Here is a 21,300-nt window from a genome sequence, read left to right on the forward strand (position 1 = left end):
TCGATATTATTAAATGGTGGATGGTAACTAATAATGGTGTATTGCTTGATGAAGCTATATAACATTACCTGCTGGATCTATAAAACTACAAGGGATGGGATTATTACAACAAAAAACCCTGGGAGAAGGGACTCACTGGACCACACAAATTCTTCAAAATGCTGCCAAATCAATAGGCTTATCATCAGTATCCGAATTTTTAAGAAATGATATCTATCTGCCGGATGCCCAATGTGACTTTATTTTACAATTGATCTCTTTTATTTTGAGACACAATTTTTTTTTGTTTCAGTATGAATTCTTTCTCCAGGTCAAGGGTACCGCCATGGGCACCAGGTTCGCCCCAAGTTATGCTAACCTGTTCATGGGTTCATTTGAACAACAATTCATCTATGAGGGCATTTTTGGGGCGAGCCTGGTGTTCTATGGGCGGTACATAGACGATATGATTTTCATCTGGAGGGGCGATATTACGTCAGCCAATATGTTTGTTGAGTACTTGAATTTGAACGACAGAGGCTTAACCTTCACTAGTTCCATACATCATGAAACCATAGTATTTCTGGATCTTGTCCTGAAATTTGAAGGTCCCAAAGTCACTACTGTCACCCATTTCAAGATGGTAGACTGTAATAGCTATTTAGATTTTACCAGTCACCACTACTTCCCATGGAAGCGAAATGTGCCATATGGTCAATTTAAAAGAATTCGTCGAAACTGTAGTACCCTGGTGGATTATGAAGTCCAAAGTATGACACTAAAAGAACGTTTCAATGAGAAACATTATCCTCCACATATTATAGAAAAGGGCTATAAACGAGCCAAGGAAGATAAAAGAGAAGATTATTTTAGGAAAACTAATACAAAGCCAAGAAAAGATGAAAATGATTTTATGGAAAAATTCACCCCCTTTATTACTGAATACAATCGTCACCATAAAACAATACGTCAGATAATAAATAAACATTGGAGAATTCTCCAAAAAGACCCAATTTTGGGGAAGATTTTGACTGAGAAACCTAATATAGTCTATAGAAAGGCACCCAGTCTTAAATCGATGTTGGCCCCTAGTAAGGTGGTCAAACATAAAACTAAGATTAATGGCCACAAGATAGGTTCTTTACCGATAGGTTCATAGCACTATGCACTAAAATCATACATAAACTATGTTTCAATCAAATATCACAGGCAAACTTTTCTCTATCATTGGCCACATCACATGTGCATCTAGATATGTAATATATCTATTGTCTTGTGTATGTGGGGTCCAGTATGTAGGCAGAACTTCTAGAAGACTCAGTATCAGATGGTCAGAACATCTGAGAAATATGAAAAAGAATTTAAAGAACCATAGTGTCCCCAGACACTGTAACTACCATTATAATGGCCACGTCGATTGTTTCAGTTTTTGCCCAATAGAATTTATTCCAACATCACACCTATATAATAGGATGTCTAGATTAAGACAGAGGGAGACTTACTGGATCCACACCTTAGGAAGTCTCCATCCCAATGACCTTAATCTTAATATTGATTTGGCAGCATTTTGAAGAATTTGTGTGGTCCAGTGAGTCTCTTCTCCCAGGGTTTTTTTGTTGTTGTAATAATCCCATCCCTTGTAGTTTTATAGATCCAGCAGGTAATGTTATATAGCTTCATCAAGCAATACACCATTATTAGTTACCATCCACCATTTAATAATATCGAGATTTGCTCCTCTTGGAAGGTATCCGTAACAATTTTTTATAAGTGGTAGTGTCGCACTAATAGTTGATGATAATGTATTATTTTAAACATAAATAGAACAGTTAATTCCTAGGGTCATCAATTTATTTCTCCACCTACATTATGGGGCCCCTGAATTTACACTTGCATTTAATTGGTATGTTTCTGTCCAAATTAATGCTGTTATATCAGTAGGTTCATATTATTAACGAGGTACACTCCCAAAAGGGAAGGTTCATTATATTCACTTTTTTTATTGTCAATGTTATATGTATATGTCATGTAATATAATAGCCAATGGATGTTAGATTATGTTTTATATTATTGTTTTAATGATTATGTATCAACTGTAGTATGTTTTAACTCGGCCAATGCTGGTGATGAACCGGTTAATTTTAGAACAGGAAGACGGGTATCACTTGTTGGGTACGCCCCCTAACAGGTGTTCGTTAGGTATTTATTGTCAGCAAGGGCTCATTATAACACAGCCTGATGAAGCGGCATATCTAGCCGGGAAACGCGTTGCTGTTGTTTTCTTTTTAAAATAAATACAGACGTTTTTATATACCTGTCCGATCTGGTTGTTTTTACTACCACACACTATCCCCCTTTGTAAGCCGAGACCTGCTGCCTGTGCCCGAAGTGGTATACCTGACATCTTCAGTGACGGTGTTCGGGTTTGTTTGGAGACACACAAGGCCAACAGAGGTGCTTACTGATTGGTGGACAGGGAGTGACGTACGCTCACGGAGGTGTGTCAGTCGGGCGACTCTCAATAGTCCCGACCTGCGCTTTGAGGCACGTCATCCGTGCCGCCATTCTTCTGAGTATCTGGATCAGCGGGGTTATCTGGCAGCGAGGGGCTCCTATTATATTACACCACAATACTGTTTTATGGTTTGGGCGCCTCTCTTCTCTTCCATTTTAATTGATGAAATTTTAAAAGACCGACAACATACTGAATTATCCTCCTCTGATGAGGATCTATCTGATTCAGAAGATCCTTCCTCAGATATTGACACTGACAAATCTACTTATTTATTTAAAATGGAGTATATTCGTTCCTTGTTAAGAGGTGTTGATTACATTGGATATTGAGGAAACTAGTCCATTTGATATTAAAACTAGTAAACGTTTAAATTCTGTTTATAAACCTCCTGTGGTTACTCCAGAGGTTTTTCCAGTTCCTGATGCTTTTTCTGATATGATTTCTATGGAATGGAATAGGCCTGGTACTTTTATTCCTTCTTCAAGGTTTAAAAAAATCATATCCTTTGCCAGCAGTTAGATTGGAGTTTTGGGAAAAGATCCCCAAAGTTGATGGGGCTATTTCTACTCTTTCTAAACGTACTACTATTCCTATGGAAGATAGTACTTCTTTTAAAGACCCTTTAGATAGGAAACTTGAATCTTATCTAAGGCAAGCTTATTTATATTCTGGCTACCTTCTCAAGCCTGCCATTTCTATGGCTGATGTTGCAGCTATATCAACTTTTTGGTTGGAAAGTTTAGCGCAACAGGATATGGATTCGGATTTGTCTAGTATTGTTCACTTGCTTCAACATGCTAATCATTTTATCTGTGATGACATTTTTGATATAATCAAAATTGATGTTAAATCTATGTCTTTAGTTATTTTTTCTAGAAGAGCTTTTGTGGCTCAAATATTGGAATGCTGACATGGTATCTAAATCTAGATTACTATCTTTTTCTTTCCAAGGTAATAAGTTAGTTGGATTCGATTATTTCAACTGTCACTGGGGGAATGGAGTTTTTTTGCCTCAGGATAAAAAACCTAAGGGTAAATCTAAAGCTTCTAAGCGTTTTCGTTACTTTTGAAAAAATAAGGAACAGAAACCTAATCCTTCCCCCAAAGATTCTGGTTCTAATTGGAAACCTCCTTCAAATTGGAGTAAATCTAAAGTTTAAGGAACCAAAGCCAGCCCCCAAGTCTGCATGAAGGTGCGGCCCTCATTCCAGCTCAGCTGGTAGGGAGCAGATTAAGATTCTTCCAAAATATTTGGGCAGATTCTGTCCAAAATCAATGGATTCAGAGTATTGTCTCTCAAAGGTACCAAATAGGATTCAGAGTAAGACCTCCTGTGAGAAGATTTTTTCTCTCACGCATCCCAGCAAATTCAGTAAAGACTCAGGCTTTTCTGAAGTGTGTTTCAGACCTGAAGCTTTCAGGGGTAATCATACCATTTCCGTTACAGAAACGGGGTTTGGGGTTTTATTCAAATCTATTCATTGTCCCAAAGAAAGAAAATTCATTTAGGCCAGTTCTGGATCTGAAAATTTTGAATCATTTAGTATGATTGCCAACTTTCAAAATGGTGACTATAAGGACTATTCTTCCTTTTGTTCAGCAAGGGCATTATATGTCCACAATAGACTTACAGGATGCATATCTTTATATTCCGATTCATCCAGACCACTATCAGTTTCTGAGATTCTCTTTTCTAGACCAGCATAACCAATTTATTGCTCTTCCATTTGGCCTAGCGACAGCTCCAAGAATCTTTTCAAAGCTTCTTGGTGCCCTACTTTCTGTAATCAGAGAACGGGGTATTTCATTGTTTCCCTATTTGGACGATATCTTGGTACTATCTCAGTCTTTACATTCTGCAGAATCTCACATGAATCAACTAGTGTTGTTTCTTCAAAGACATGGATGGAGGATAAATTTACCAAAAAGTTCTTTGATTATTCAGACAAGGGTCACCTTTTTAGGTTTCAGTGTCCATGACTCTGTCTCTGACAAGAGATGATTAAAATTGGTTTCAGCTTGTCGGAACCTTCAGTCTCAATCATCCCCATCGGTAGCTATGTGCATGGAAGTTTTAGGTTTCATGACTGCAGCATCGGACGCGATCCCCTTTGCTCGTTTTCATGAGAGACCTCTCCAGATTTGTATGCTGAACCAATGGTGCAGGGATTATACAAAGATATCACAGTTAATATCCTTAAATCCCAATGTTCGACTCTCTCTGACTTGGTGGTTAGATCACCATCATATAGTTCAAGGAGCCTCTCTTGTTCGTCCAACCTGGACTGTGATCACAACAGATGCAAATCTTTTAGGTTAGGGAGCTGTCTGGGGATCTTTGACAGCACAAGGGGTTTGGAAACCTCAAGAGGCGAGGTTACCAATCAATATTTTAGAACTCTGTGCTATTTTCAGGGCTCTTCAGGTTTGGCCTCTTGAAGAGAGAACTTCAGGTTTGACCTCTTGAAGAGAGAACAATATCACAACTGTGGCATATGTCAATCATCGGGGTGGGACTCACAGTCCCCAAGCTATGAAAGAAGTATCTCGGATACTTGCTTGGGTCGGAATCCAGCTCCTGTCTAATTTCTGCGGTTCATATCCCAGGTATAGACAATTGGGAAGTGGATTATCTCAGCCGTCAGACTTTACATCCGGGGGAGTGGTCGCTCCATCCAGATGTGTTTTCTCAGATTGTTCAGATTTGGGGTCTTTCAGAAATAGATCTGATGGCTTCCCAACTAAACAAGAAACTTCCCAGGTACCTGTCCAGGGATCCTTAGGCGGAAGCAGTGGATGCGTTAACCGATTCTTGGTGTTACCAACCTGCTTATATTTTTTGTCTCTAGTTCTTCTTCCAAGTGTGATCTCCAAAATCATCATGGAACAATCGTTTGTGTTGCTGGTAGCTCCTGCATGGTCTCACAGTTTTTGGTATGCGGATCTTGTTCGGATGTCCTGTTGCCAACCATGGCCACTTCCATTAAGTCTCAAGGTCTGTTTTTCCATCAGGATCTCAAATCATTGAACGCCTAGTGCTTAGTCATAGTGGTTTCTCTAACTCAGTGATTAATACTATGTTACAGGCTCGTAAATCTGTTTTTTAGGAAGATTTATTATTGAGTTTGGAAGACTTATATTTCATGGTGTTCTTCTCCTGGCATTCTTTTAGAATTCCTAGAATTTTACAGTTTCTTCAGGATGGTTTGGATAAGGGTTTTTTCTGCAAGTTCCTTGAAGGGACAAATCTCTGCTCTTTCCGTTTGATTTCACAGAAAGATTGCTAAGTTTCCTTAAAATTCAGTGTTTTGTACAGGCTTTGGTCTGTATCAAGACTGTCATTAAATCAATCTCTCCTCCTTGGAGTCTTAATTTGGTTTTGAAGGCTTTACAGGCTCCTCCGTTTGAGCCTATGCATTCTTTAGACATTAAACTATTTTCTTGGAAAGTTTTGTTCCTTTTGGCCATCTCTTCTGCTAGAAGAGTTTCCGAATTATCTGCTCTTTTTTGTGAATTTCCTTTTCTGTTTTTCCATCAGGATAAGGCAGTTTTGCGGAATTCATTTACATTTCTACCTAAGGTTTTGAATTCTAATAGCATTAATAGAGAAATTGTTGTTTCTTCTTTGTGTCCTAATCCTAAGAGATCCTTACATTCTTTGGATGTGGTAAGAGCCTTGAAATATTATGTTGAAGCTACTAAAGATTTCAGGAAGACTTCTAGTCTGTTATCTTTTCCGGTTCTAGGAAACATCAGAAGGCTTCTGCCATTTCCTGGGCATCTTCGTGAAAGTTTTGATTCATCAGGCTTATTTGGAATCGGGTCAGGTCCTGCCTCAGAGAATTACAGCTCATTCTACTAGATCAGTCTCCACTTCGTGGGCTTTTAAGAATGAAGCTTCAGTTGATCATTTTTGCAAAGCAGCAACTTGGTCTTCTTTGCATACATTTACTAAATTCTACTGTCTTATGTCTTAAGTTTTTTTCTTTGCATTCATGAGAAAAACTTATTTTTTGGGTGTGGATTTAATTTTTTTCAGCAGAAAATGGCTGTTTTTATTTTTATCCCTCCCTCTCTAGTGACTCTTCTGTGGAGTTCCACATCTTGGGTATTGCTATCCCATACGTAACTAGCTCATGGACTCTTGCCAATTACATGAAAGAAAACATAATTTATGTAAGGATTTTCCTGATAAATTATTAATTAATTAATAATTCATATTGGCAAGAGTCCATGAGACCCACCCTTTTTATGGTGGTTATGATTTTTTGTATAAAGCATAATTATATTTCCAGTTACTTTTTGATGCTTTCTACTCCTTTTTCTATCACCCCACTACTTGGCTATTTGTTAAACTGAATTGTGGTGAGGAGTGTATTTATAGGCACTTTGAGTTTTGGGAAACTTTGCCCCTCCTGGTAGGATTGTATATCCCATATGTCACTAGCTTATGGACTCTTGCCAATATGAAAGAAATTAATTTATCAGGTAAGTTCTTACATAAATAGTTTTTTACATGGATGACTTTTTAAATTTTTATTGTAGTTTTTTTTTTCTGCATATTTTATCAAACTGTATTTTCTTTATCATTTTTATTTGTTATTGTTATTACACAGTTCTTTATGAAAGCAACACAGTTAGAGCAGATGAAAGAGGATTATTCCTACATCATGGAGACAAAAACTAGGACTCATGACCAAGTGGAAATGGGAGTTGAGGTAAGTGAAAAAGCACTAGTGACTACAGACAGCTAAAACAATCATTTTAAATACTGAGATTGTAATATGCCATTTTTAAATATGTTTGGTAAAGTATTTTCATTATTTTCTTCTTAAATGGAAAGAGTCCACAGCTGCATTCATTACTTTTGGGAAATAAGAACCTGGCCACCAGGAGGAGGCAAAGACACCTCCAGGCAAAGGCTTAAATACTCCTCCCACTCCCCTCATCCCCCAGTCATTCTTTGCCTTTCGTCTCAGGAGGTTGGCAGAGGCCTGTCAGAATTTTGTTTTTTGTCTCTTATGGAGGGTATTACTCTTTGATATGGGACAGGAGAGAGTCTGGAGATGCTTGAAGTTTCTTCTGCGAAACCATCCCGCCAAGCAATCGGCGTTGTCTAACTCCGCTTCCTGCTTTTTTTCTCTCAAGTCCATGGCGGAGGCGATGCTACTATTCGTCACACTTGAAAGGCTGTGTTCCTGCTCCACAGCGTTAATTCCGGTAAGATCGTTTCATTTAACTTTATTCAGTGTACTGTAACGTGTTGTTTCCCGTGAGGCTAAAGCTCTTTGCGGGTTTAACTTCTAACATAAGGGTCTCGGTGAGTGTCTGTTAGATCTTGAAATCGAGGGTTAATATCTCCTGAGGGGGGTATTGGACAGTGGGGTTTATAATCATGTTTGTTATGTGATTCAACTTGCTTAAGTGTGAGGTCTATGGGCTTGTGGTTTGGAACTTTGAGGCCTTTGGAAGTGATGCAGCCTTTTGGCTGGGCACACTTTTTGGACTGTACGGTTAATTCTGTGTCCGGACGTGGTTACGCTCTATTTCCCATTTCTGCTTTCCCGACCGTGTGGCGACTGAGATATTCTGTTACGCAGGGGTCTGGTCATAGGAGGTGGTGAGTGCCCCAGCCGTTGGTGGTGTCAGGTGCCGTTTTTGTTTTTTACTGTTTATTGTCCATATTGACATATCCTCTTATAGTTATGAGGGATTCTGATGCTGCGACTGTGCTCATTTCAGATTCAGTTATGGAGGATTCTGACACCAAGACGATTATAATATCTGATTCAGATTCTCTGTCCGGTGACAAATCCGGTTTAGCCTCGTTGACTCCTGTCAATCAGTCTCTTTCCATATGCCATATTAGAGCACCCTACTAGTGGTCAGGGAATCAGGGATCTGCTGAGCCGTCCGCCTCTGGGGGACCTGTCTCCCAGGGAGCGAGTTCCCTACCGATTCTTCCTCCTACACATGCGGGTAACCCAGTTTATAGTTCCTCCACACGGGATGGTGTGTTCCCCCCCGGGGCTTTCAGCATGTTTTTGCCTTCAGATAATGTTTTCGCTTGCTCCTCTGTATAGTCCAGACGTTTCTTTGAGAATGTGCTTGTGCCCTATTGTCCCAGGTATTCCGCCTTGGGCTGGGCCTACGCAGTATCCTGAGGGTTCTGTTCCGGAGTGTTGTGCTTTTCGGTACCGGATTGCGCGCCCTTTGCGTATTTTTCAGACGTCTGTTTGAGTCACTTTTTCAGTCTGATGGTCCGAATGTTACAACTCGTTATACATATGCAGATGAGGTAATCTCCTATTGTCTATATTTTGAGCTATTTCCCAGTTTTTTGTGGGGCTCCTTTTGGCTGGTCCTACGGGTAGGCCCGTTTCTTTTTCCTTTTTTTTGTTTCCTTCGGGAACTATCTGGGATTGATACTTTGTTTCTTCTACGGAAGTTGTTTGGACATGTTACTCCTACGTTTAAAAATGTCTGTTTAATTTTCCCCTATGAGGGAAAGCTTGTCGGTTAGGGCCCCTGGTACAGGCTGGTCCTGTCGGGTTCATTCCATCTTGCGGCTGTTCAGATATGTGGCGCTGTTCTGCTGAGCTGGTTCAGTAGAAGCGCTGAGTGCTCAGGTTATCGTAGTTTTTCATGTTCCATTAAGCATTCGAGAAGAACCTGTGGGTTCGTGAGGCGGGAAGGATTGTCTCAGTCCTTATAGCCTCCAGTCATAGATGACTGGGCGGGGGAGTGTTCCGCTCTGTCACTCTGACTTCTAATTTCATCAGATCCTAGAGTTCCTCCTCCATGTGGGGGAGGGTTGGGGGGTTTAGGCCCCATCACCACTGTTTGAGTAGTTTGGCCTTCAGTTTTAGGCCGCTGGATGGTCCTGTTGGAACTTCATCCTACAGCTTGTTTGGTTAGCTGTCCAGCATGCGGAAGGTTTTGCAATTTGAAGCCTATTGCAGCTCTCGGCTCCTTGTGGGTGTATGTGTAAGCTGTTTCTAGTGTATCTAGATACAGCTTTTACTCTTGGAGGTTGTGGTCCGACTTAGTTATGTGGCCTTTGGGTCTCCTTATATGTCTCCGGGTGAGTTAGAACTCCTTTTAGGGATCGGAGTTCCGGATGATGTTTGATCCCTGTGGGGATTTTGCTTAGCTCAGGGTTCCCTGGAGCTGGGAAGGTTTAGCGCCTTTCTCTTCCCTGTGTCCTCTACCTATGTGGAGGTGATGGGGAGACTAGCCCTGCTAGTAGAGTTTTCTGGACCTCGAGGTAACCCTTCTGTTGTCCTGAGGCTTTGGGAAGTCCCTTCAGATGACTTCTAGCCCTGCTCCTTGGAGCGTTGGACTTTGGCTAGGGGTGTTTCCTTCCTTTGCTCGGGACCTTGGAGTTCTCCTCGCTATCCGGATTCTCTGGATATGTGTCCATTCCTTTTTCTGGCTTTTTGGCCAGTTGGGATGTTTAGTTCCGGCTTCTTCCCTTTTTTCTTTAGGGGATATTCTCCCTCCTATGGAGGTGGAGTCCTTTCTTAGGGCTCCTCCTGGTCGAGAAGTGGAGGGTGGAATTGGTTCCACCTGGGGTCTTGCTGGCTCCAAGTCAGCCTGTGGGGCCTTATTTGGATCCTTAGGTCTATAGACTTGTCTGGGTTCAGAGTCAAGTTATACTTGTACTCTGGGGAAATGGCTGTACCATCTTTACGCTCGTTCCTGTACCATTTTCGGGATCCTTTGTTCCCTGTATTGGATCCCTGTGGCTGGGTTGGTCCAGCTGGGTGTGGGTCTACAGATCAGGATGCCCGAGCGGTCTATGGGTCGCAATCTCTTCTGGATGTGTGAGCTTATTGAGTTTATCCTGATAGCTCAGTTTCCTAGGAGATGGATTTTCCTTTCTCCTTGCTAATTTGACAGGAGAGGGGACCCAAAAAGAATAAGGGAAGGCGAGTAACATTTAGTGAGTCTGAGCCAGAAACTACGGATGAGGATGGCTCACTGTCTGCCTTCTCTAGCTCTTTTGATGAAAACACAGGGTCAGATTTGGAATCTGCAGATACGGTAATGAATACATAGACAATTTCAGTGAACATAACCACAACTGTTCCAGCACCACAGATCATAAAAACACAGATGGTACAGAATAAAGAACTATGAGCCAAACCAAAAACTCAGGGAACTAATAAGATCAACAATACAAATTAATACTCACTGAAAACCCATTTTGACTAAAGGTGATGATGTACAAATAACCACCAGCCATATAGCCAGGTTTTTCAACAGGCCACAGGAATAGAGAAAGGAGGGGGGCAGAAGGTAATTACTTTACAAAAGGGAAAAAGCAAGTACCTACTAAGGAACAACAAGACACAGAACAACTAAACAATTATCAATCTATCCACATACCGCTTAAGTGAGGTAGAAACAAAGGTACTAGGATATGGCCTAGGCTTCTGTCCAACTAGAGTCTTTAATTTGTTCTTGATGTCAATAAGTTTGTACGTTCTCTCACATTGAAGAAATTTTATTTCTCTAATAGACTAGAGACCATGGGAGATGAGAACATTGGGATTGGTCAGGGAGAAAATCTAAACTTGAACTTTGAAGATGCCTGTACATTTTCAACCCTTAGAGAGCTTGAACGTGAGCAACTAGCAGTGGAATTTATAGAGCCAGCTAAAGGCAAGTCCATGAAACCAAATTCAAGTTCTATCTTATTTAAGCACGTGGCAAACCGCTTGAATTGTTCCACAAAAGGGTCGTAGAGGATCTTACACACTTTAATGTATCCAAAAAGGAGAGGGATGCTATTGTGACTTTGCAAACTAATAGAGATATTGTAATCAAATATTCTGATAAGGGTGGGAGTATTGTTATACTGAACAGACAAGATTATACAGGAGGCTCTGCGCCAGTTAAATGACCCAGAGACATATGAGTCGCTCAGCAATAACCCAGTAAAACGGTTTCTGAAGGAACTGTCTTCTCTGTTGGATGATGGATTTTAATTAGGGATGATGGACAGAAAGACAGCTGATTGTCTATATGTTATCAATCCGGTAACCCCGATATTCCATCACCTACCAAAGACGCACAAAGGGTTGCAGAATGTGAAGGGCAGGCCAATTGTCTCGGGTATAGGCTCCCTTTTCGGAGCCCCTATCCGAGTGGCTGGACTCATTCCTACAACCACTAGTTCTTAACCTCCCGTCCTACCTTAAGGACACAACACATATACTCAGATTGCTCAACAAGCTTGAATGGAGAAGTGAATACAGTTGGCTCACTGTCGACGTTGTATCACTATACTCAAGAATACCTCATGCCCTGGGTTTACAAGCCATCTCCTTCTTTTTGGATAATGAAATGAATCTCTCTAGAAGTAATCATTTCTCATTAGGGTTACAGAATTTCTACTCCATCACAACTGTTTTCTCTTTGAGGGGACTTTCTACCTGCAGAGATGTGGGACAGCGATAGGGGCCAAATTCGCCCCCTCCTACGCAAATCCATTCATGGGTTGGTGGGAGCTGTCCCATGTCTATGCGGGTAGAGACACCTTCGGAAAGAGAATAATTTTTTATAGAAGATATATTGACGATTTAATATGAATCTGGAAAGGTGATCAACGTGATGCTGAATCTTTACCATTTAAACAAAAATGACAAAGGTCTATCATTTACCCACACTTGGGACAAGAATGAGGTGGTTTTCTTGGACCTTACCCTCGTCGCTGAAGCTTCTTCAAAAGGTGTAACTACAAAACTCTTTAGGAAACCATTCTCTGGTAACCAGTTTCTTCATGCTGATAGCAACCATCCAAAACACGTCTTTAGAGGCATAGTGAAAGGTCAAATGCTCAGAGTGAGACGCAATTTCTCGGAACAATTATATTTTGAACAAGAAATTGAAACACTAAGTAGACGCTTTGTGGATAGAGGGTACTCCAAGCAAATCATAGCAGTGGCCCAGAAAGAAATAGCAAAAGTAGATAGAAATAGCCTTCTCGAAAACCGTACAGGTAAACAAAAACGGAAGAATGGTCTTAATTTTGTTACAAAATATTCAAACCAGTTTTACAGGATCCGTGATATTATAAGAAAGTTTCTCCCCATTTTATATGGGGATGACATACTCAAACAGGTGATAGGGGAGGGCTGTAACTTTATTTATGCTAAAAATCTAACCTTGGCCAACATGATCTCACCTAGCATGCTCCCTAGAATTTCAGATAACAGCACATGGCTATAATGTTCATGAACATACAGGTGTGGTCATTCACACTGCAAAGCTTGTGACTTTGTTAGTCAAGGCATCCTAATTCCAGTCTCACGTAACAGGGATGGTGTACTCTACAAAAGGTTGCATTAAGTGCTCCAATAACCATGTCATCTACTTAATAGAGTGTAATTTGTGTCCGAAACTATGTAGGCCTCACTACCAGAAATGTCCACTCTAGAGTGAGGGAACATTTAGGCTATATCAAAAATAAACAATGCTGTTCAGCCCTTTCAGAACACTTCATCTTACGAACACAATCAAAAGGTAGATACATTTAGGTGGAAAGCCATTGAAGCTGTATATCCTCCCTTTAGAGGTGGCAATAGATATAAACTGCTAGGCCGTCAGGAAGTGTATTAGATACACACATTGCAGACCCTGGTACCCAATGGGTTCAACTCGCAATATGATATAATCAACTATTGGGAATGATTTCTATGATCTATCCCATGAGTTGATTTAGGTTTAATCCATTCAGCCTAGACCAATTGAGTTGACACCAATTGTAAATTAGGACACAAATGAATGTATTTAGAAATATTTAAGCTTTGTCACAATAATATGTAAACTGAATTCTGATTATGCAAGTAAGGTCTCTGTCATGGGTCAATAAGTTAGTTTGTTAATAACTTTTTGACTAGTAATGAGGCATATACATGTGCCGTTTATATAGAGAGAGCAATACATTTTCAAAGGTCTACTTAAGGATAAGAATTTAGGAAAAGACAATATAGCTCTTCAATTATACAGATATATCTAAGTATTAAAACAAAAGTTTGTCACAGACAATTCTGTTAATGCACTTTGTACATAAAGAGCTTATTGTCATATCCTATCTACGTTAAAGCAGTCCATGCTCTAAATTTATTAACTTCTTTATATCAAGGAAATTTTATGTAAATATTCTATTTGAAACTTCTTTATAATTGTGTATACATACTAGTTGAGCGTTTTGTACAAAAAAGTTTTTCTTTTTGTCTTAAGTTTTACTGGGAGGGGCTAATGCCCCCTTTAAAAGCATACCTCTGACAAGGAGGTTTAGATCTATGATTACTTCCAACGGCCGAAACGCGTAACATCAAGCTTATGCTCATTTCATGCTGATGTCTTCACTATGTTTTTTAATTTATTATGGAATAAAGAATACCTTTTAAACTATTCGGGAGCCTATATCCGAACTCTTTTTTGCAGGGTTTACTCTTCCTTCGGGTTCTGAGGGTATACTCTCTTTTTCGGGGGACCTCGATGGAGGTTTTGTGTTCCCCTTTTTTAGGGACTTGTGAGTAGGTCCGGCGGCTTAGATGGCCTGGAGCGTGCCCTCTGTCGAGGGGCTGTTTTTATGTTGTCTGTCTTTCTTGAGGACTGCTTATCTTTGCAAGCTTCTTTTGGGCCGTCTTGTTATGTAATCTGGGTTCTCAAGCTTGCCTGGGGCTATTACACGCTTTTCACGTTCGAATCCTTAAGTATTCTATGGACAGGCTCTGGGGGGATTTTCCTCTTTAGTTGCATTCCATGCTTGCAGGATGTTGAGCAGACGTCTTTTCTGTCTCCATGCCCGTTATTATCCCGGGTTTCGCTTGATATAGGCGTGGCCTCCTTCCCTGTTGGGTCCATTTGGGTCTCTGTGAGTGGAGCCCACTCTCGGAGGTGTTTTTTCTTGTGTTCATGTACTTTGCGTTTTTCTCGGTCCTCCTTTGCCTTGTCCCCTTGAGGATTTCAACTGTGTTTCCCTTCATTGTGAGGGATGAGTGGTGGGGGACCGTCTGTTGGGTACGGTGTCTCTTGGTGGACTGTCGGCTCAGTCAAGTTCGTTTTGCGGTCTCTGGTTTGGCTCTGGACTAGCTGCGATTCAGTGTCACTGGGGCTTTTCCTTTGAATTTTTTTCTCGGCTTTGGACGAAGCGGGATTTCTTATTGGGTAGAGTTTCAGGCCTGGTGCCCTCAGTATGAGCCGCCTATTGTACCCTCCCGTCTTGGCATTTAGTGTCCTCTATAGTTTGGGTATTGTTTTCCCAAAAGTAATAAATGCCACTGTGGACTCTTTCCATTTAAGAAGAAAAAGATAAATTATGCTTACCTAATAATTTCCTGTTCTTCTGATGGAAAGAGTCCACAGCTCCCCACCCGTAATTTTATGTGGTGCGTCCTTATATTATTCTGGCACCTTTTCAGCCTGATGTTTCTTCTACTGTTCCTTGTTCCTTGGCAGAATGACTGGGGGATGAGGGGAGTGGGAGTATTTAAGCCTTTGGCTGGGGTGTTTTTGCCTCCTCCTGGTGGCCAGGTTCTTTTTTCCCAAAAGCAATGAATGCAGCTGTGGACTCTTTCCATCAGAAGAAAAGGAAATTATCAGGTAAGCATAATTTGTTTTTTCCTTCCATAAGACAGGCAGAGTCCACAACTTCATTCCTTACTGTTGGGAAATTCAACACCTAGCCACCAGGAGGAGGCAAAGACACAGCCAAATTCTTAAATATCACTCCCACTTTCCCCAGTCATTCTTTGCCTTTTCGTTACTATAGGAGGTGGCAGAGAACTGTCAGAAGATTTGGATAGTCCTGTAATGGGTATGTTCCCTTCTAGAAAGGACTGGAGTTTTAAGTAATCATGTCAACCTCTCAGTGAGAGTATTGATGAAGTCTGGAGATACAGGGAAAGTTTTTCTGCAAACCCATCCAGACTGTCGTCTAACAGCTCCTGGGCAATCAGTGTTGACGAGTTTTACTGCTTGCTGTTACACACTCAAGTCCATGTCAGAGTGTCGCTGCAAGACTGTCACACTTGGCTGTGCCTGTTCCACAGCATGGATCCTGGAGGATAAGACCGTTTTTATATATACACTTTTGCTATACAGGGTCACAGTGTGGCTCCTCTATGCCTCGATAGATTCAAGGGTTAATATCTCCTTCAGGGAGATTTTTTAAACAGCTAGGGGTTATTTCTAACTGCTTTAATGTGAGTGTTTTTTTGGGCTCATAGACTGTGTGCTTTTGGCTTGGAACAAACAGGTTTCACTTTCGATTTTGAGTGTTGCGCAGCTCATAATAGCTTAGCGCCCTTTTTCATAGCAGGGGAAGTCCTGTCCTACACACCACGTGACCGGGTGCTGTCTTTTCATTTTCCTACAATCCTGCTGTGGACATCACTCCTAAGGAGAGCGTTTTCACTGTTAGCTGTCTGGGTCTAGGAGGTGGTGAGTGCCCCAGCCATTGGGACAAAGGTGACATATTTTTTTTTTTTAAAATAAAAGCCATCTTTTTTTTGTCTGTCCTTTTGTGGATATATCATAGCTATGGAGGACTCTGATACTACATTAGAAGGTTCCGCTCCTTCTGTACTGAGGAGCATCTGCATTTTTTATTAAAGGAGGTTCTGTCTACGCTAGAGGTTCCAGAGGCTAAGATCACTAAATTAGACAGGGTTTATGAAGACAGGAATGTCATTGAGTCCCTGTCCATATTAAACGTGGATCCTGTTCTAACTCAGGTTATTTCTACAGGATTATAATGTGTATCAAGAAAGGCTAAAACAATAGGAAACTATGTAGCTCCTTCATGCTTACCAGAAAAAAAGGTGACCACATGGCTCAAAAAGAGATTAGTTGTTTAAAAGTGTAGAGCAAGGGTTTACAAAACTTGTGATTTTGTCACAGGGTGATACCTTTAGATCGTATATTACTGATAGAGAATATAAGATTAAGTATACACTTAATTGTAGATCCACACATGTTATATACCTCCTGACCTGTAGGGGGTGCTAAATACAATATATAGTCAAAACCGAGAGGGCCCTAAAAGATAGGGCATCTGAACATATCAGGGACATTGATGACCCTAATGTGTTCACTTCTGTGGCATCACACTTTAAATATGAGCATGGTGGGGATTCCTCGCTAGCAACTTTTCAAGCGATTGATCATGTTCTCTGAGAGGTGGAGATAGGGAATATGCTTTATGCAAAAAGGAAGTAAAATTGATTTTCTTTCTGAATACCAGGTCACCAGAAGGTTTAAATATAGAGGCTGATGTTGACTTATTTTTTTAAAAGTAAAATGATTGTGTTTAAAAGCAAAATTATTGTGTTTCTAAGAGGGCGTGTGATTATTGTATATGAAATTGTAATTTGAATATTGTCACATTTCTAGTAGTCACCTTATGTACCCCTAATTTGATTAGTAATAGTAACACTTTGATAGAAGTAGATATGAAACATATATTGCTATCAGCTCACAATCTGTCTCTATATTACGTGTCGTGTTTTTCTCTTTAGCCATTATAGGATTAATTTCTTCTACAAGATACGAGTCCACGGATTCATCCTTACTTTTGGGATATCATCCTCCTGCTAACAGGAAGTGGCAAAGAGCACCACAGCAGAGCTGTATATATAGCTCCTCCCTTCTCTCCGCCCCCAGTCATTCTCTTTGCCTATGCTAGTAATAGGAAGAGGTAAAGTGAAAGAGGTGTTAAAATGATAGTTTTTAGTTTCTTCAATCAAGAAGTTTTTTATTTTAAATGGTACCGTTGAGTATTATTTCCCCAGGCAACATATAGAAGAAGATTTCTGCCCTGAGGTTGATGATTTTAGCAGATGTCTCTAAGATCCATGTGGGTTCCCACAGAATGGCTGAGGAGTACTAGAGAAATCTTCAGTGTGGGGAACGTTTTCATGCTACAAGCAAGTATGTTCAGTCATTTATTTCTGAAGAGGCTGTGATATATCAGAACTGGCTAACATAGTTCCCAAAGAGGGAAGGGGTAAGCAGTAATCCTATAGACATAAGAAGGGGTATTACTGAAATCCTGTGTATTTATTTTTTATCAGGGCTAAATGCAGCAAGAAATTATGGCAGCATGGTTAAGACACTGGGGCAGCATAACGGTTTTTATTGCAATACGGTTATATAGCTGGTTGTTGTACATTGTGCTGGGGGTTCACATGGCTATAATCATACATTTTATGAATGCTTATCTACATGGCTAGTTCTACACCGCTTTACATGTGGTTGTTTAGGCTGAGAGTACATTGTACATGATGGGCGGGGCCTAATTTTCGCGCCTCAGATGCGCAGTTAATTTTGTCAAGAAGGCAGCAAACTTCAGCTTCGGTTGGGCCCAAACTGAGTGATTGTCTACCGGAGTGATATTGAAACATTTGTCAGATCCCAGGGGGCAGGTAGTTTGTCTAAGTTTTTTTTATTAACGGTTTTGTGTTAAATTACTCATTTAGGAGGTTTAATTTGCCCCTTGCTTGTGGTACAATATCCGACTGTAATATAGGATAGGAATACCTTAAAATTGAACGTTTAACATTTTTAAGCAGATTTGGAAAAATTGTGCGCTTTTTTATCTCTTAAAGGCGCAGTACTCGTTTTTCAAAAATAAATAAAGTGTTTAAAACGACTTTTGTGGTTATTACTAGCCTGTTCAACATGTCTGACATTGAGGAAAGTCAATGCTCTATGTGTTTAGAAGCCATTGTGGTACCCCCTCTTACATTATGTCCTTCTTGTACTGAAAGGGCCTTACACTGTAAAGAACATATTTTAGGTAATAAAATTGTGTCTAAGGATGATTCTCAGTCTGAAGAGAATCAGGATATGCCATCCAATTCTCCCCAAGTGCCATAACCTTTAACCCCCACTCAAGCGACGCCAAGTACTTCTAGTGCGTCTAATTCTTTTACTCTGCAAGGTATGGCTTCAGTTACGTGTACTACCCTTACAGAGGTATTATCTAAACTGCCAGTTTTACAGGGTAAACCCAGTAGGCCAGGTATTAAGGTAAATACTGAACCCTCTGATACCTTATTGGCCATTTCCGATGTACCCTCACAGTGCTCTGATTTGGGGGTCGGGGAATTGCTGTCTGAGGGAGAACTTTCAGACTCAGGAAATGTGTTGCCTCATACAGATTCGGATGTGATGTCCTTTAAATTTAGGTTTGAGCACCTCCGCCTGTTACTTCGGGAGGTTTTAGCGACTCTGGATGATTGTGACCCTATTGTGATACCACCAGAGAAATTGTGTAAGATGGACAAATATCTAGAGGTGCCTTCTTACACTGATGTTTTTCCAGTTCCTAAAAGAATTTCGGACATTGTTACAAAGGAATGGGATAGACCAGGTATACCGTTCTCTCCCCCTCCCAATTTTAAGAAAATGTTTCCTATATCTGACACCATTCGGGATTCTTGGCAAACTTTCCCTAAGGTGGAGGGAGCTATTTCTACCCTGGCTAAGCATACAACTATACCTATTGAGGACAGTTGTGCTTTCAAAGACCCTATGGATAAAAAGTTAGAGAGTCTTCTAAATAAATTATTCATCAGGGTTTTCTTTTACAACCTATAGCTTGCATTGTTCCAGTTACTACTGCAGCAGCTTTTTGGTTTGATGCTTTAGAAGAGTCTCTTAAGGTTGAGACCCCATTAGATGACATTTTGGATAGAATTAAGGCTCTCAAGCTAGCTAATTCTTTTATTACTGATGCCGCTTTTCAAATGGCTAAATTAGCGGCGAAAAATGCAGGTTTTGCCATTTTAGCGCGTAGAGCGTTATGGCTCAAATCTTGGTCTGCTGATGTGTCATCAAAATCTAAGCTGTTAGCTATTCCTTTTAAAGGTAAGACCCTATTCGGGCCTGAATTGAAGGAAATCATTTCTGACATTACTGGAGGTAAATGTCACTCCCTGCCTCAGGATAAGTCTGTTAAGATGAGGGGTAAACAAAATAATTTTCGTTCCTTTCGGAACTTTAAAGGAGGACCCTCTGCTTCCTCTTCCTCCACAAAGCTGGAAGGGAATTTTGCTCAATCCAAGTCAGTCTGGAGACCTAACCAGGCCTGGAATAAAGGTAAACAAGCCAAGAAGCCCACTGCTGCTACCAAGACAGCATGAAGGGGCAGCCCCCAATCCGGGACCGGATTTAGTAGGGGGCAGACTTTCTCTCTCTTTGCTCATGGGCAAGGGATGTTCAGGATCCTTGGGCATTGGAAATTGTGACCCAGGGGTATCAGCTGGAATTCAAGGATTTTCTTCCAAGAGGGAGATTTCATCTTTCACGTTTGTCTGTAGACCAGACAAAAAGAGAGGCGTTCATACACTGTGTAAAAGACCTCTATACCATGGGAGTAATTTGCCCAGTTTCAAAACTAGAACAGGGACAGGGGTTTTACTCATATCTGTTTGTGGTTCCCAAAAAAGAGGGAACTTTCAGACTGATTTTAGATCTCAAATGTCTAAACAAATTTCTCAGAGTCCCATCGTTCAAGACGGAGACTATACTAACAATTTTACCAATGATCCAGGAGGGTCAATATATGACCACCATGGACCTGAAGGATGCGTATCTTCACATTCCTATCCACAAGGATCATCATCAGTTTCTAAGGTTTGCCTTTCTGGACGAACATTTATCAGTTCATGGCCCTTCCTTTCTGGGTTGGCTACAGCTCCCAGAATCTTCACAAAGGTACTAGGGTCCCTTCTAGCGGTTCTCAGACCTCTGGGCATAGCAGTGGTGCCCAATCTGGATGATATTTTGATCCAGGCGTCAACTTATCTGACCAAATCTCACACGGACATCGTGTTGGCATTTCTAAGATCTCACGGTTGGAAAGTTAATATAGAAAAGTGTTCACTAGTTCCACTAACAAGAATTCCATTCTTGGGAACTCTGATAGACTCGGTAGACATGAAAATATTTCTGACGGAGGTCAGAAAATCAAAAATTCGAACTACTTGCCGAGCACTTCAGTCCATTCCTCGGCCATCAGTGGCTCAGTGTATGGAGGTCATTGAATTAATGGTAGCGGCAATGGACATCGTTCCGTTTGCTCGCTTTCATCTCAGACCACTGCAGCAGTGCATGCTCAGACTTTGAAATGGGGATTATGCAAATTTATCTCCTCAGATAAATCTGGATCAAGAGACCATAGACTCTCTTCTTTGGTTGCCACAGGATCATCTGTCCCAGGGAATGTGCTTCCGCATGCCCGCATGGGTAATAGTGACGACGGACGCCAGCCTTTTGGGCTGGGGTGCAGTCTGGAATTCCCTGAAGGCTCAGGGTGTTTGGGCTCAGGTCTCTACTGCCAATCAATATTCTGGAACTGAGAGCAATATTCAACGCCGCACTTCAGGTGTGGCCTCAGTTGGCTTTGGCCAAATTCATAAGATTCCAGTCGGACAATATCACGACTGTAGCATATATCAATCATCAACAAGGAGTTCTCTAGCGATGATAGAGGTTTCAAAGATAATCCGATGGGCGGAGGCTCACTCTTGCCATCTATCAGCAATCTATGGGAACTGGGAAGCGCATTTTCTAAGTCGTCAGACTTTTCATCCGGGGGAGTGGGAACTCCATCCGGAGGTGCTTGCATCATTGATTCATCAATGGGGCACACCGGAATTGGATCTGATGGCATCTCATCAGAATGCCAAACTTCCTCGTTACGGGTCCAGGTTAAGGGATCCCCAAGCTGTACTGATAGATGCTCTAGCAGTACCTTGGTCGTTCAACCTGGCTTATGTGTTTCC

General features: G+C 41.0%; 1 protein-coding gene across 1 annotated transcript in view; it reads left to right on the plus strand.

Annotated features, from left to right (window-relative positions):
- SMC6 (structural maintenance of chromosomes 6) overlaps positions 1-21,300 on the plus strand; it is an 869,177-nt gene that overhangs the window by 242,430 nt on the left and 605,447 nt on the right. Inside the window, 1 exon segment of the mRNA XM_053711237.1 lies at positions 7,111-7,212. Within this exon segment, the coding sequence (XP_053567212.1) occupies positions 7,111-7,212 (102 nt within the window).

This window comes from Bombina bombina, chromosome 4 (genome assembly GCF_027579735.1).
Source record: "Bombina bombina isolate aBomBom1 chromosome 4, aBomBom1.pri, whole genome shotgun sequence".
Lineage (NCBI taxonomy): Eukaryota > Metazoa > Chordata > Amphibia > Anura > Bombinatoridae > Bombina > Bombina bombina.